Source organism: Rousettus aegyptiacus, unplaced genomic scaffold (assembly GCF_014176215.1).
Source record: "Rousettus aegyptiacus isolate mRouAeg1 unplaced genomic scaffold, mRouAeg1.p scaffold_m13_p_8, whole genome shotgun sequence".
NCBI lineage: Eukaryota > Metazoa > Chordata > Mammalia > Chiroptera > Pteropodidae > Rousettus > Rousettus aegyptiacus.
The window spans coordinates 112,389,902-112,402,710 of record NW_023416311.1 but is presented as its reverse complement, the minus strand read 5'-3'; the positions used below and the strand labels follow the sequence as shown (position 1 = coordinate 112,402,710).

Sequence of the window (12,809 nt, the reverse complement as noted above, 5' to 3'; positions counted from 1 at the left end):
CACTTCAGCATATTTCTCAAAACCCGCGCGAGTGCTCTGCCAGGCCCGCGGCTTGTGTCCGGGCAAGTGCCTGGCTTCACGGAGCGCGACCACTGGGGCGGAGAGGCACCTCAGCCACCTGCCCCATCCCCCCAGGCCTGGGGCTCCGCTCTGGACTGCTGTGGCCGCAGCAGTCCAGAGCGGGGGAGGGGTCGTGTTGGCCTTCAGCCCTGCATGAAGACTTCTGGTCACCTGCGAATGACGTGTTGTTTGGGCTCTTGGGTGTGCTGCTGTAACAGGGAGTCAGTTCAGTCCACCCTTAGAAAGTCACTGAAAACCGTCGCCCAGAGTCTTGCCAAGCTGGGACGGTCCCCTCCGCGAGGGCACTGCACATGTCACCCTGCGTCGGGAGTCGGAGTGGCACTTCCTGCCGGGTGCTGCAAGCTCTCAGTCCACTGACCCTGGACGACCTTTGACCCTCAGCTGCTGGGTGTGCTGAGGATTTGCAGGTACGCCAGAATCGCCTGCATTCGTAGGATACGGCTGATTTATTGGGGCCCAGGGGACAAAGGAGCACACACCGGCAGTTTAAACTGCAGAAACCACCCCACTCTGGGGCTGGAAGTCCCAAGTCAGGTGTCAGCACAGCACCCTCACTCCCGAGGCGCTAGGGAGTGACCTTCCTGCCTCCTCTGGCTCCTGTGCTCTGGCCCCGCTCCCCACCTCTTCCTTGGGCTTGTGCCCTCCACCTCCAGCCCCATGTGTCTCCTTCAGAGTGTCTCTTACAACAATGCTTGTTAGATTTAGGGTCACCTGGGTAATCCAGCGTGCGCTCATGTCGCGGTCCCTAACTATATCTGCGGAGACCCTTTCTCCAAATGAAATCACATTCTGAGATCCTGGTGGCCGGTCAGCCCGGTGCAGATGCTCTTCCCAGCCCTGCCGGTGGTGGGCTTCTCCGCCCAGCAGCCCTGGTGGTTCTCCCGGAGATGTCCCTGGCTTCCTGAGCAGCGTTTATGTCGCTTGCTCACAGGTGGGAATATGTGTGACAGGTGGATCGGGGGCGGGGGGCAGGAGAGGGGTCCCTGCCCAGCTCCCTGCCACCCCTCCACTGAATCGGCCACCCGAGAGCCCAAGGATTAAAACTTATAAAACAGATTTCAAGTTTATTGCTATTATATTTTTATTATTTCCTAAAGGATTCCAAAGAATATTCTTAAAAGTTACTAAACTTATACACTTATTACTAATCTGCAACAAAAGTAAAAGTGTGGCACCAAGTTCACTTAAATCAAGTTCTTCCTGGAAAGCATCGCCATGCTTGGAAAAGGATATTCGTCTTTTTTTTTTTTTTATGGCCATCTTTTAAAATATAACTACCAAAAGTAAAACGCAGAGTTCAGTAAAATCTCTGCATGGTGCCGGAAGCAGAGGGAGAGCGTGGTTCCCTCTCAGCCCTGCTGAGCAGGACGGGTGGCCTGCGCAGGCGCAGGGGCCACAAGTGTGGATGCCACGCTCCTGCCATTTGGCAAGAGCTGGGTCAGGGTGCTGTGGGAGTCGGGGTGTGGGTGGGGAAGCATCTGGGAGGTGTTTGCAGATGCTCTGTATTGTGGCCTGTGTGCTCACAGGTCTTGCCCCTCCCAAAGGTCCGACTGGTCGGGCTTTGGGCACTCGGGGGACGTGCCGTCTGCGGGCTCCACGGAATCCACAGAGGAGCAGCTGAACTGCGTGCTTTGCTCCGTGCACAGGCTGGCCCGGGGCCGCCCCTGCGCGACAGGCAGGCCCACCTTTCCAGACGGCTCGCCCCAGCACTCAAACACCTCTTTGGGCAGCGGGGCGGGCAGGAGGTCGCCCGCCTCCTCTATGTCCTCCTCCAGATCTTCCAGGAACATGGTGGTGGTCGCCAGCCGCTCGCGGCTGTTGAGTTGGACCCTCCAGGGCCCTGGGACCGGTGTGGCTGGCCTGATGCGGCCACGCCGCTGGCTTGGCCCTGGGCGATACCTGGCGGGTTCAGGGGCCCGCTCCAGCCACTCGGCCTTGGCTCCTGCAAAAGGGGAGCCGGGTGAGCGGCTGCGAGGGCGGACGCCTGTCTGCAGCCCGGACAGCAGCCCCCGCCGGGACCCTGCGGACCGCTCAGGCCACCCCCCGCCTCCCCACATGGAGGCCTCTGCCTTCACTCAGGTCTCTAAAACGCCCCAGGAGCCTCACAACTTTCTTTGCACGGCTCCTCATTGTTAGGTTGGTTTCTTCCGACCTCATTTTTTAAAAGACGCTGTTGTAAATGGTGTTTCTCATCTTCTAGTGTTGCATTCTCATGTGTAGAAATGTCTCTTTAATCCTCATTCTTAAAAGCCTCCCTTAGGAGCAGATGCTTTGCCTGGCTTCCTCCAGCTCACTGAAGGCCGTTGTCCTTTGCGCTGACTTCCCTTAGTCCCCGCGGGGCTAGGCACACTGTTGCCCCTTGGGAGATAGTCTGTCTTTTATCGCTGGGTATTTAAATACATGTATGTTTTTTCTTTGCCTCAAGTGTTTGTCGGTTTGCTTATGATGTATCTAAAATTTTATTTACCATTTTAGATTCCTTGGACTTGGTGAATCTGTGAGTCAGTAGCTTATGAAAGTTCTACCAGATTCTCAGCCATCCTCCCTCTAAATATTGTCTTCACAATTTTCTCCCTTTCTGGGACTCTGATTACACACATCATAGCCTTCAAACTCAGCCTGCATTCATTTTCCTCACATGTTGCATTTCTTCGTGTACCTATTTAACTTCTTCAGCCCTAACTTCCAGCCCACTAAGTCAGTGCTCAGCTGTTACTGATATGCTGCAAAATCCAGTGAACCTTTTCATTTCAGCGACGCTTTTTGCGTTTTTACATGTTTTAATTGGTTCCTTTTTGAATGTGCTTGGTAACTTACCGTGCTTACTCCTTGGGCTAAGCATTATTCTCCTGATATTTTTAACTTCATCTTTTATTTCTCCAAAGTAATTGCAGTTATTATGTGTTTTCGTCCATACATCCAGGACCTGAAGTCCACGTCTGTTTTGCTGTAGTTCCCGCTGATTCTCACTCACAGCTTCGCTGCCATGTGCGGCAGGTCGTTTTGTATTGAGAGCTGCTTGTTTCCTTTGTACTTTTATTGTGCAAAGTCTTCGATGGAGCAGCCTGGGGAGACGTTGGGGGTACTGCCGGCCCCTGGAAATGATGAGTCCAGAATCCGTCTCCTCTAACCCTCGGCTTGGGGCGGCTGGGGCCGCCCGCCGAGCAGAGTCAGGGAGGGAGGCCTGAGCTGCCAGCCAACCAGCAGCAGGCCTTCTCTTTCCTCTCAGCTCCAAGGCCTCAGATGGCTGACTAATCCTCTGTCCTTGGGATGGAGAATGGGGTCCGTCCTTCTGATAGCAAGGGCGTGGCCCTCTGCAGCCCAATTTTATGGGTGACTTACCGGCCTCCATTTGGCTGTGCTCTGAGCCTGGTCTTCTCTTCCACCTCCCAGGAAGCTGTGAAAAGTCCCCCAGGGCTGGCCGATGTCCAGGGGTGTCCTCTCTGGGTTTCCTCTTTGCCTCTGGCCCTGGCCAGAGAGTCCCTTACTGTCCTGCCAGCCCTCACGCCCACATTCACGGTGCCCATTCACACCCGCGGGGCTTGTGTGTCTCCACGTCGGCCAGCCCACCCCAAAATCGACCCACTGTGTGGCCAAGCCCGCAGGCTCACACTCCACTTGATGAACCTGTCTTCTTTTGTGCTCCCTTTTGCGTGGATGCCATCTGTTCGTACTTCATGATGTTTAAAATCCACCTTAAACTCTTTTGGGAATTATGTAAAAATCAAACAGGCCATCTCAGCCTCTACCCCTTTTCCAACCTGGAGTTGCGGTCCCCACACTGGGGTGTGTGTGTGGAAGGGTGCACACCTGTGCAATTTTGTTATCGTAAATGCTTAAGAGCTGAGTTGTTGAAAAATGAGGAGACGCCATTTAAAAGCGCTCAGGAGAGGAAAGACGACCCATGAAAACGCTGCCTGAGATGACCTGAAGTCACCTGAAGTCACCTGAAACCTCGCAGGCAGGATGTGGAGGCCAGTGTGAGCTTCCCTAGAACACTTTGTCCTTTTTGTTTCAGTCACTTATCAAACTGTCCCGTGGAAGCTGGCGTGTGCCACACTCAGTCACCTGCAGTCAGTTTCTGCCTGATGCTTCAGCAGGCATCTGGCCCCACTTGTGGGCCCTGCTGCTTTTCTGTGCGTGGAGCGGGAGGGTGGCCTGGCGGGCTGGGACATCAGGGCTGTCCATGGATGCGGCATGAGAGCTCCAGCTTGTCCTCCGTCACCACTGAGACCAGGCACCCAAGCTGCTGACGGTCCACTGGTGGTTTTCTCGTGAGGAAATACTTTCACTCTCTATAGATTCTAACTGGGGAAGGTCACCACATGACCCACACTGCACATATCTTACCGAAAGCTGAGCCTTCCGCTTCAGTGCTCTCTCCACACATGGGCCGCTTTGTTTCCTCTCGCTGGTCCCTGGCGACCTACGGAGAGAAATGAGAGAGGGGGATACATGGCATGGTATTTGTTCTGCCGCCGAAGGGGACGGACCTGAGATGGGCCTGGCTGCCCCTCTGGTGAGGGGACGGGGCACGCCCCTCACCGCCCGGTTAGAACGGTCACTGCGTGTGGGGCCGAGTGTGACTGTGCTGGGCGGCAGACGCTGGCTTTGTCATCTGCGTGTTCACCGTGCAGAGACCAGTGGTGGCCGACTGCTTTAGGACACAGCCCGGCCAGGGGACACACAGCTGTGCACACAGCAAGCCCACTCCTGGAGGAGGCCCCATGCACTCACAACAGGACAGGGGTCAAGGTCAGCCCTGGCAGCACCAGCTCAGTAGCAGACACCTGGGAACCATCCCAGGCCCCTCCAGCAGGCGGGGAAGTGGCTTGGGAAGAGACAGCCACAGAAGCAAAGAGCACACAGACCACGGTGACACATGTCCATAGGCTTGACAGCTTAGTGCTAAGTGAAAAAAGGTGATTTCCCAAAGACCCAAACATGACACACACAGTGTCCTTTCTGCAAAGTCAAAGTAACCAGTGAACTGCGTGTGTGCATTTCTCAGAAATACATGGTCTAAAGCAGCAAATTAGAAGGAAAACAGGAACGAGGCACATTAGTGGGGTACAAGGACAAGAATGGGGGCTGCGTCAGCAGACAGGGGCCACGTCAAGACCCGGCCCCTTTCTGGGTGGTGGTCCTTCTGTTATCAAAAATAACTAACTCAAACATCAGTAAATGCAAAGCAGGTCATATACAGACCAATGACAGATGTCGCCAGCCGAGGAGTACCCACACGGGTCCTCACGCCCAGGTGACGGCCACCCAGCGGGCAGTGTCCATCCCCGGCACACGGCACGGCCCTTCTCACTCGCACACGTCTTCGCTCAGCTGGCCTTCGACGCCTGCCTGGGCCCCGCTCAGCTCGGTCACACACACGCCATCGCGTCGCCCAGCTCCTGCACGCAGCGATCCCCAACATCATGAAAAACCCCGAACAGAGCAGTGGAAAGGACTGCTCAGGGCCACCCGTGACGTGCCCGCCGCCGAGGTGCCATCGCGGCCGGCTCTGCGCCACGCGCCCTTTGTCACACGCCTGTCCGTTGCCTCACGTCCGGTGCGTGTCAGAGCCGGCGGCACACGGCCGCACCGCCCTGCGCAGCAAGCCTCGGACGCTCCGGCTTCGCGACGGCCGTCTCCGGCGCGCCCGGCGCACGCACGCACGCGCACGCACGCACGCACGCACACGGATGCACGCACGCACACGGACGCACGCACGCGCACGCCCCGCGCCCGCGGGCATTTTTTGCCCCTGCTTTTTCTGCTGTAACCGTCGCGGCAGCGCCCCTGGGGTGCCCACGAACGCGTCGCGCCTGTGAAACGGCAGTTCCGAATGTGGGGTACGGCCCCGACTTCGGTTTGGGTGGCGCCCGACACCCCGCAGATGGCTCAGGGCGGCGGCTCTGCTCACCTTGGTCAGGGAGGCGCTCTGGGAGCTGACGGACGAGACGACGGAGCTGGAACTCGAGGTTCGGGACAGCGGCGGGAGCACCACGTGCCTCGCTCTGCGGGAGGGAAGGGGCGAGTGGGCGAGGGCCTGTCGCCGGCCCGGCCCGGGGACGCGCCGCTCCGGGTGGGGGGCGCGGGGGAGGGGGCGCCCTGCCGCGGCGGGAGGCCAGAGGCAGCCGCGAGGGGGGCCGCGGCGCGGACGGGACGCCCGGAGCTGCGCGTCCTCCGCGCGCCGCCGTCGCAGCGGCCGTCTCTGGAGCCTGTGGCCCCTGCCACAGCGCGCCCGTCGTCGCAGCCTCCCACTCCCCAGGGACATGGCCGGACTGTCCCACGGGCGCGGTTCACACGCAAGGGCCCTGCCCCGCCACAGCGACACCGGCCGGAAAGGCCCCGAGCTTAGCGGGCGGCAGCGGGCGGAGCAGCATTTGGGGGGCGGAGGGGCACGTAGCCCATGTCGTGCGGTGTTTCCTGTCACGAACGGATGGCTTGTCACGGCTGCACGCCTCTGTCACCAGGACTCAGGGTGCCCCTCAAAGCCGTGCCTGAACCTGGGCCGTGATCGTAATAATGGGCAACTTTCTGCCTTGGTGAAATTGAAGGCGGAAAAGTCGCGCGCGCTTCGGGTGGGGCCGCGAGCCGAGTGTCCGAGGACACAGTCAGCACGTGGGGCTCAGGGGCGAGCGCGGAGGCCGAGCGCGGAGGCCTGGGCCCGGCCGGAGACCGCAGAGCGGGCTGAGCGTGCTGACCGGGTCCCGGACACGCGGGACAGGAGCCGCCACGACCCAGGCGCGCCGGCGACAGCAGTGGCAGGCGTGGGGAGGGTCCCTGAGACTCCTCAGCGAGTGATGCAGGGAGCCATGTGAATGGCGGGCAGTGTCAATAATGGTGACTGAAACAATTTTGTTTTCTATTATGTCATCGCAGTATTTAAAATATCCCATCAAATGTGAATTGTTTTTCTAAGCTATTTGAATGAAGACGCCACGCAGCTGTTTTTCAGAGAGGGGAAACAGCTCGCGGAAGCTTGCAAACTTACCGTGGCACGGGCGAGCTGGGGCCGCCATCCACCTCCTGTGAGGGAACAAGTGATAATTCAGAAAATTAAAGCAGGCGTCGTTCACATAGAGCTTATTAAACAAAATTAAAGTCCGTCATGGGAGGGTCATGGGTGCCTCTGCAGCTCCGGGGTCTGGTGTCCACCTCCCAACCCCTCTGTCATGGCCTCAGCTACGTCCCCTCCAGCTTCGCGGGCTCCCGTCCTAACCCCTGCCGCTTCCAGCCTCCAGAATCGCGAGAGGCTAAGTTTGTCATTTAAGCCCCAGCCTGAGGCCCATTGCAGTAGTGCCGGCAAGCAGCGCACCATGCATCACGTGACGCGTGCACGGTCCATTTCTCTTAGGTGAGAACCAGGGAGTGGGCTGGGTCCCACGATGGTATGCAGCAGAGCAGAGACACTTGCCAGTGTGGCACTGTTCACGTTCCTATGCTGCATCCCAGCTAGCGGTGCAAGAGTCGCACTCCCTCTGCATCCCGAATGACACTTGGTGGTGTTAATATTTTTTATTATAGTCACTCTCCTGGGTGTCTGGTGACATCTTATTGTGGTTTTGCATTTTACTAATGACTAACTACATGGAATATTTTTTCATGTGCTTATTTACCATCCATAAATCCCTTTTGGTGAAGACTTTGTTCAAATCTAACCCTAACCCTAACCCAACCCAACTCTAGCCCTAATCCCAACCTTAACCCTAAATTTTGAAAAAGTCCAATGTGCCATTTTTTCCCTTATTTTTTGAACTTTAAAATAATTTTTAACATTATTTCATATACTTTTATTCTAGAAATCATGCAACCAAATTTAACACTTTGGAAAATAAACTAAAAATTACCTGGAGTTCAATTATCCTATTGCATTTTCATGCATTTCCTATAGAATTTGGTTTTTGTTTTTTACAGTTGGCAAATAGGCTACACATATTCTTATATGTGGCTTTTCCCACTTACTGTACCATAAGCACTTTAAAAATATTGTTATATAGTTTTCATATCCAGAATTTTCAATGGTTACCTCACCTTTCTAGACTGAATATTCAGCCTGTTTTAATCATTCACCTAATTTTTGGATTTTTAGATTTCAGATTTTTCATTATTATAAACATTGTCCAGATCACACACATTACATGATTTTTTCCAGGGGTGACAAATTTTACCTCTTAAATTTAGGTCTGTGATCAATTTTGAGTTAATAGTTCATAAGGCTGAAGTAGGTACTAAGTTATTATCATTTTGATATGGATATCCAATTGTTGAACTCATTTCTCCCCATTGGATAGCCGTGGAACCATGTCCAAGTCAACGGGCCGTAGGGCGAAGGTTTATCTCTGCAATCTTCATTCCTTGCACTGCACGTGGCTGTGCTAGGCCAGATCTACCCTGTCTTATTACTGTAGCTCTACAGTAGATGTTTCAGTCAGACTGTACATGTCCTAGAACACTGTCGGCTTTTAAAAATTTTGGCCATTCTGTTTTCTAAATTTCCATACAACTTTCAGGATCAATTTGTTCATTTCCTTAAAAATCAAAACAAAACAAAACAAAAGACCTGGGGATTTGACAAAAATTCTCTCAAACTCAATTCCAGGGAGGCTTGAGCCCCTTCCTCCCACGCTCAGCCCTGCGTCGAGGGCAGGCACAGGCTCACACTTACTGCTGGCGCCGAGTCCTCGGAATACGTGCTGATAGAGTCAATGGCGGAGAAACCAGTGAGTGGACGGTTCTTGGATACCATTGTGCTAGGAGGAGAGAAGGAAGAGGAGCACGTGTCAGCCAGGGGGCCCTGGCCCTGCAGAGGATATCGGGGTCCTTGGGGCCTGCCTGTCACACAGGCTCACCCCAGTGCTTTCCTTTGCTCTGCAGAGGCTGGGCACCAAATACCCCCAGACACGCTTTGAGTCACTGCTCCTGACTTCATGGCAGAGGGCGGGTTCCAAAGGCAGGTGGTAAAGGAGGGGTCACCTGGGAGGGCCCCAGGAGCAGGGAGGGAAGTCTGAACAAGTGGGCGGGTGCCAGCAGCACCAATGTAGGACAAGTCACCAGGCCAGCAAAGGCCTCGCGATTGGCAGGAGGAAGATTTTTTAATTTGCCTGGAAGTGGGGGGCCATGGCTAAAGGTGCGGACAGAGACAGAGGCTGTGGGTCACAGGAAGAGGCACATATGACCCAGACTCTCAAACGCACACGGGCTCACAGAGAGATGGGAATGAGCGAGCGCCGAGTGCGCCTCACGTTGTCAGAGGCAGAGTCAGTACCGACTCTGGCGTGAGCTGCACGGTCGGCCACACGATTAGTAATGACACGAGCTACCGCCTGTCCATATGTCATCATAGTCCCACCATAAAGCATCAAGGGTGAGTGTCTGTCAGAGAGCTGTGTTAAGAAGCTTAAACCACTGTGGCGAGTACGTGCACTTACCAAGGTGCAGGTGAGGTAAAGTTCTCAGTGAGTATCTAGGAGGAGGGGAATAAAGGAAATATCGTGAAATTAAAATCGAAGTTGCTGACACTCAGCTTGTTGCACACAAAATTCAAGGCAGCCTTTACTGGATATTTAGTACCGTACCTCAGCGTTCCCCGGGGCTGGACAAAACCTGCAGTGGGGACAGAACCTCCTCCCACCGCCTGTGACATGTGCAATGCGTTCTCCCTGCTCCTTCAGGAAACACGCGGAACAGACCGCAGATTCACAGGACACATGTGTGTGTCAGGTTTCAGATGTGGCCGAGCCTCCTTCAAGGCACTGAGATTTACACTCTTGCTATTAACATAAGGGACCAGCGATCCTCCCACATGGACACTTGGCACGTCACCGTTTTGGTCACAGAGACGCGTGTGGTAGACGCCGTGGTCGGAGTGCGTGTTTACCGACTGTGGAGGCGTGAGCATGTGCCCACGTGCCATTGGCCCGCCCGTTCATAGCCTTCGGGGAAGAATTCGTTCAGACTTTCCCCGTATAATCACTGGGGTTTTCCATTATTAACCCCTGAAAGTTCCCATGTAGCCTGCGTGCAAGCACAGGGTTTGCTCCTGCTGGAATGCGGTGTGTGGCGATGGCCGTCCTCCGCTCAGCTCCACATGCTGCCAGTGCCCCCATCGTCCCCTGCGAGACCTCCGCGCCTTCACTTACGGTGCGTGGCCCAGAGATGTCAACGCTCATTTCGGGAACTCCGTCCTGCCACCCCTCTCCCCCGCCCCTCCGATCTGCATGTCTGTCCTCACCCGGCCACACTCAGTCTCCAGGTCCTTTAGTGACACATAAAGTTGAGCTGGCACACCTTTGCTTGGTTCTTCTTTTCTAGACTATTATGGCCACTAAAAGGCCTGAGAAAGCCATTCATTTAGGTTCAACTTTCAATCTGCTTTCAAAGATGCTTTGGGAATATCATGGGGACTGGGGTGTGTCCTCCAGGGCCAAGGAGAGCGACGTGGCAGCCACAGCAACGGGGGCGTCCCGTCCGAGACACTGCTTCTCGCAGCATTACGCAGGTGGTGTTCCAGACGGCAACGGCTTCCAGCTCCCATGACCGTTCGTGCACGTGTACGTCCTTCATCTGATCACGTGTCGCGTCACGTGAGAATCTCGGCGTGGACAGAACCTCACCTTCCTGCACGAGCCTCACTTCATTTGCGGCAAATTGCATGTTCACGTTGCTGCATTGATTCGCCAGTATTTTTAAGTGATGTTTCTCTCCGTCGTTGAAGGCCGTTGGCTATGATTTCAGGTTGCTCTGCCCTCAAAGAATCAGTTGGAGGCGCGACTTCGTCCTCTGATTCCTGAAAACAGTCTCTGTGCTCCGGCTGTCTCTAAAGAGAACACTGGGCCGCAGTAATCAGCATGCCCTCAGTCCTGGGGTTCTTTCTGGAAAGTTCTAACGGAGTAGTCGGTAACTTGTCATATAACTACTTGGGTTTTCCATTTCCTTTAGAATCAGTTTTGTTAGCTTGTGTTACTCACTGGAAAGGCAGTTAGTTCCTTTCCTAATTGAGAGGGTGATCGAGCCGCGAGGGCTCTTCCTTTAGGCAGAAATGCGCAGCAGACCCAGCCCCAGGCACTACACTTGTGCTTCTGAGGTCCTCTGTGCACATCCGCTGTCACCTGCCGCTCTGGAGGGGAAACCTTGTCCCACTGGGGGTGGCGGGGACCTGATGAGACCTTGGGCACTGAAGGCTCCACCCACACTTAGAGGTGATCCTGGCACCATCTGCTAAATGTGGCTGCCAGAATGGGGACAATAAGGATGTGTCTCGGGCGAATCCTTAGTGGGATTAAATGTGACAATGGGTGACCAGTGTCCCGAGTGTGGTAATAAGAGTCACAGTGACTGTGATTCCTGTAGAACGATGGTAAAATGTTGACCATGATGTGCTCCACGACGCACCCGAGAAGGGTGATTGACAACCCTCCACCCAGAGTGTTTTTGATCGCATGTCACCTGGACCCACGATGACCAGTAGTGATGCCGCAGACTCGCTTTTTGCACATCGGTCATTGCTTTGCTTCTTGAAACTACCCTTCCTGTCAGTCTGAGAAAGCCCACCACAACCCGGTGGACTGTGTGGCTCCCCAGATAAGGAGGGCATGGGACAAGGGCACGAGACCATCCATCTGCCACAGCCCCACTGTGCCCTGGGCAGGTGCCTTGGTCTTGCCCTGGACCTGGTTTGGGCCGGGGTCCCACAAAGGGTTTCGTGGGTGGCAGGAAGTGGCTGGGACCGACATGCCTGCTTGGTTGGCTATGGCCTCAGCTGTGACTGTCGTCATCTCAGTCCCCTCTGGGGACCAGTTACAGTGCGGTAACACAGATCCTGATGGCAGGCTAGGCTCTGAGGGCCCTGTGCTGGCCTTGCTGGACCAGGTGTGTGCCTCCTACATGGACCCTGCCCCTCCACACTGGCCCATCATATTGAGATCAGGTGGCGGGGCAGACAGGCGGAGCTGGTAGCAGACTGCAAACCTTAGCAGACCCTGCACGCGAGGCGGGGGAGTGACGCCCACCCACCCAGCTGTCCTCGCCCACACGCTCCGCCCTTCCGCATCCAGAGCCTACCCTGTCCCTCGCGTTTCCTGCGCATCCCCACCCAGCTGGTTCCGTGTGAGCAGCGTCCCAGGGAGCACGACACATCCTGCAGCCAGTGGCATGAGCTCTTCTGCCACGGTCCTGAGCTCCATTCCGGGCCCTGAGTCCCCACCTCTGGCGCTCCGCCCTGCGTTGAGGACATGCCCAGACGCTCGGCACTTACCTCTGGAGGCTGGTTCTCAGGATACATGGTGATCCTAATAGAGTCAATGGGGGTAAATTCCACTGGTGAATTTTCCCTAGAAGGCACACTCCTAGGATGGACAGAAAGAAGAAGGGTCCATGTCAGCCAGGAGACCTAGGCTCTGCGGAGGATATTGGGGTCTTTGGGACCTGCCTGTCACATAGGCTCACCTCAGTGCTTTTCCTTTGTTCTGTAGAGGTTGGTACCAGCAACCCCTGGGATACCCTTTGAGTGACTGCTCCTGACTTCCTGGCACCAGGCAGGGTCCCCGGACAGGTAAGAAGGGAGGGGTCTCACCTGGGAGAGGCCCAGGAGCAGGAAGGGAAGTCTGAACAAGCAGGCGGGTGCTGAAAGCAACTCTATTGTTCAGGTCAGAAGCTAGCAAAGGTCCTGCCTTGCAGTAGAGAGATTATCGTGGTTGCCAAGGGGTGGGGGCATGGCTCAGGGTATGGGA

The 12,809-nt window shown here is 55.4% G+C and overlaps 1 protein-coding gene across 2 annotated transcripts in view; it reads right to left on the bottom strand.

Moving 5' to 3' along the window:
- Positions 1–1,087: 1,087 nt before the first annotated feature.
- Positions 1,088–12,809, bottom strand: part of LOC107499961 (mucin-5AC) — a 58,507-nt gene continuing 46,785 nt past the window's right edge. For both annotated transcript variants that reach the window (XM_016124669.2, XM_036225813.1), the window contains 7 exons: positions 12,335–12,425; positions 9,510–9,544; positions 8,747–8,831; positions 7,073–7,107; positions 5,999–6,092; positions 4,432–4,507; positions 1,088–2,023 (listed from right to left, as the gene is read on the bottom strand). In XM_016124669.2, coding sequence (XP_015980155.2) covers positions 1,602–2,023; positions 4,432–4,507; positions 5,999–6,092; positions 7,073–7,107; positions 8,747–8,831; positions 9,510–9,544; positions 12,335–12,425 — 838 coding nt within the window. In that variant the 3' untranslated portion in view covers positions 1,088–1,601. The remainder of the gene's footprint in view (positions 2,024–4,431; positions 4,508–5,998; positions 6,093–7,072; positions 7,108–8,746; positions 8,832–9,509; positions 9,545–12,334; positions 12,426–12,809) is intronic.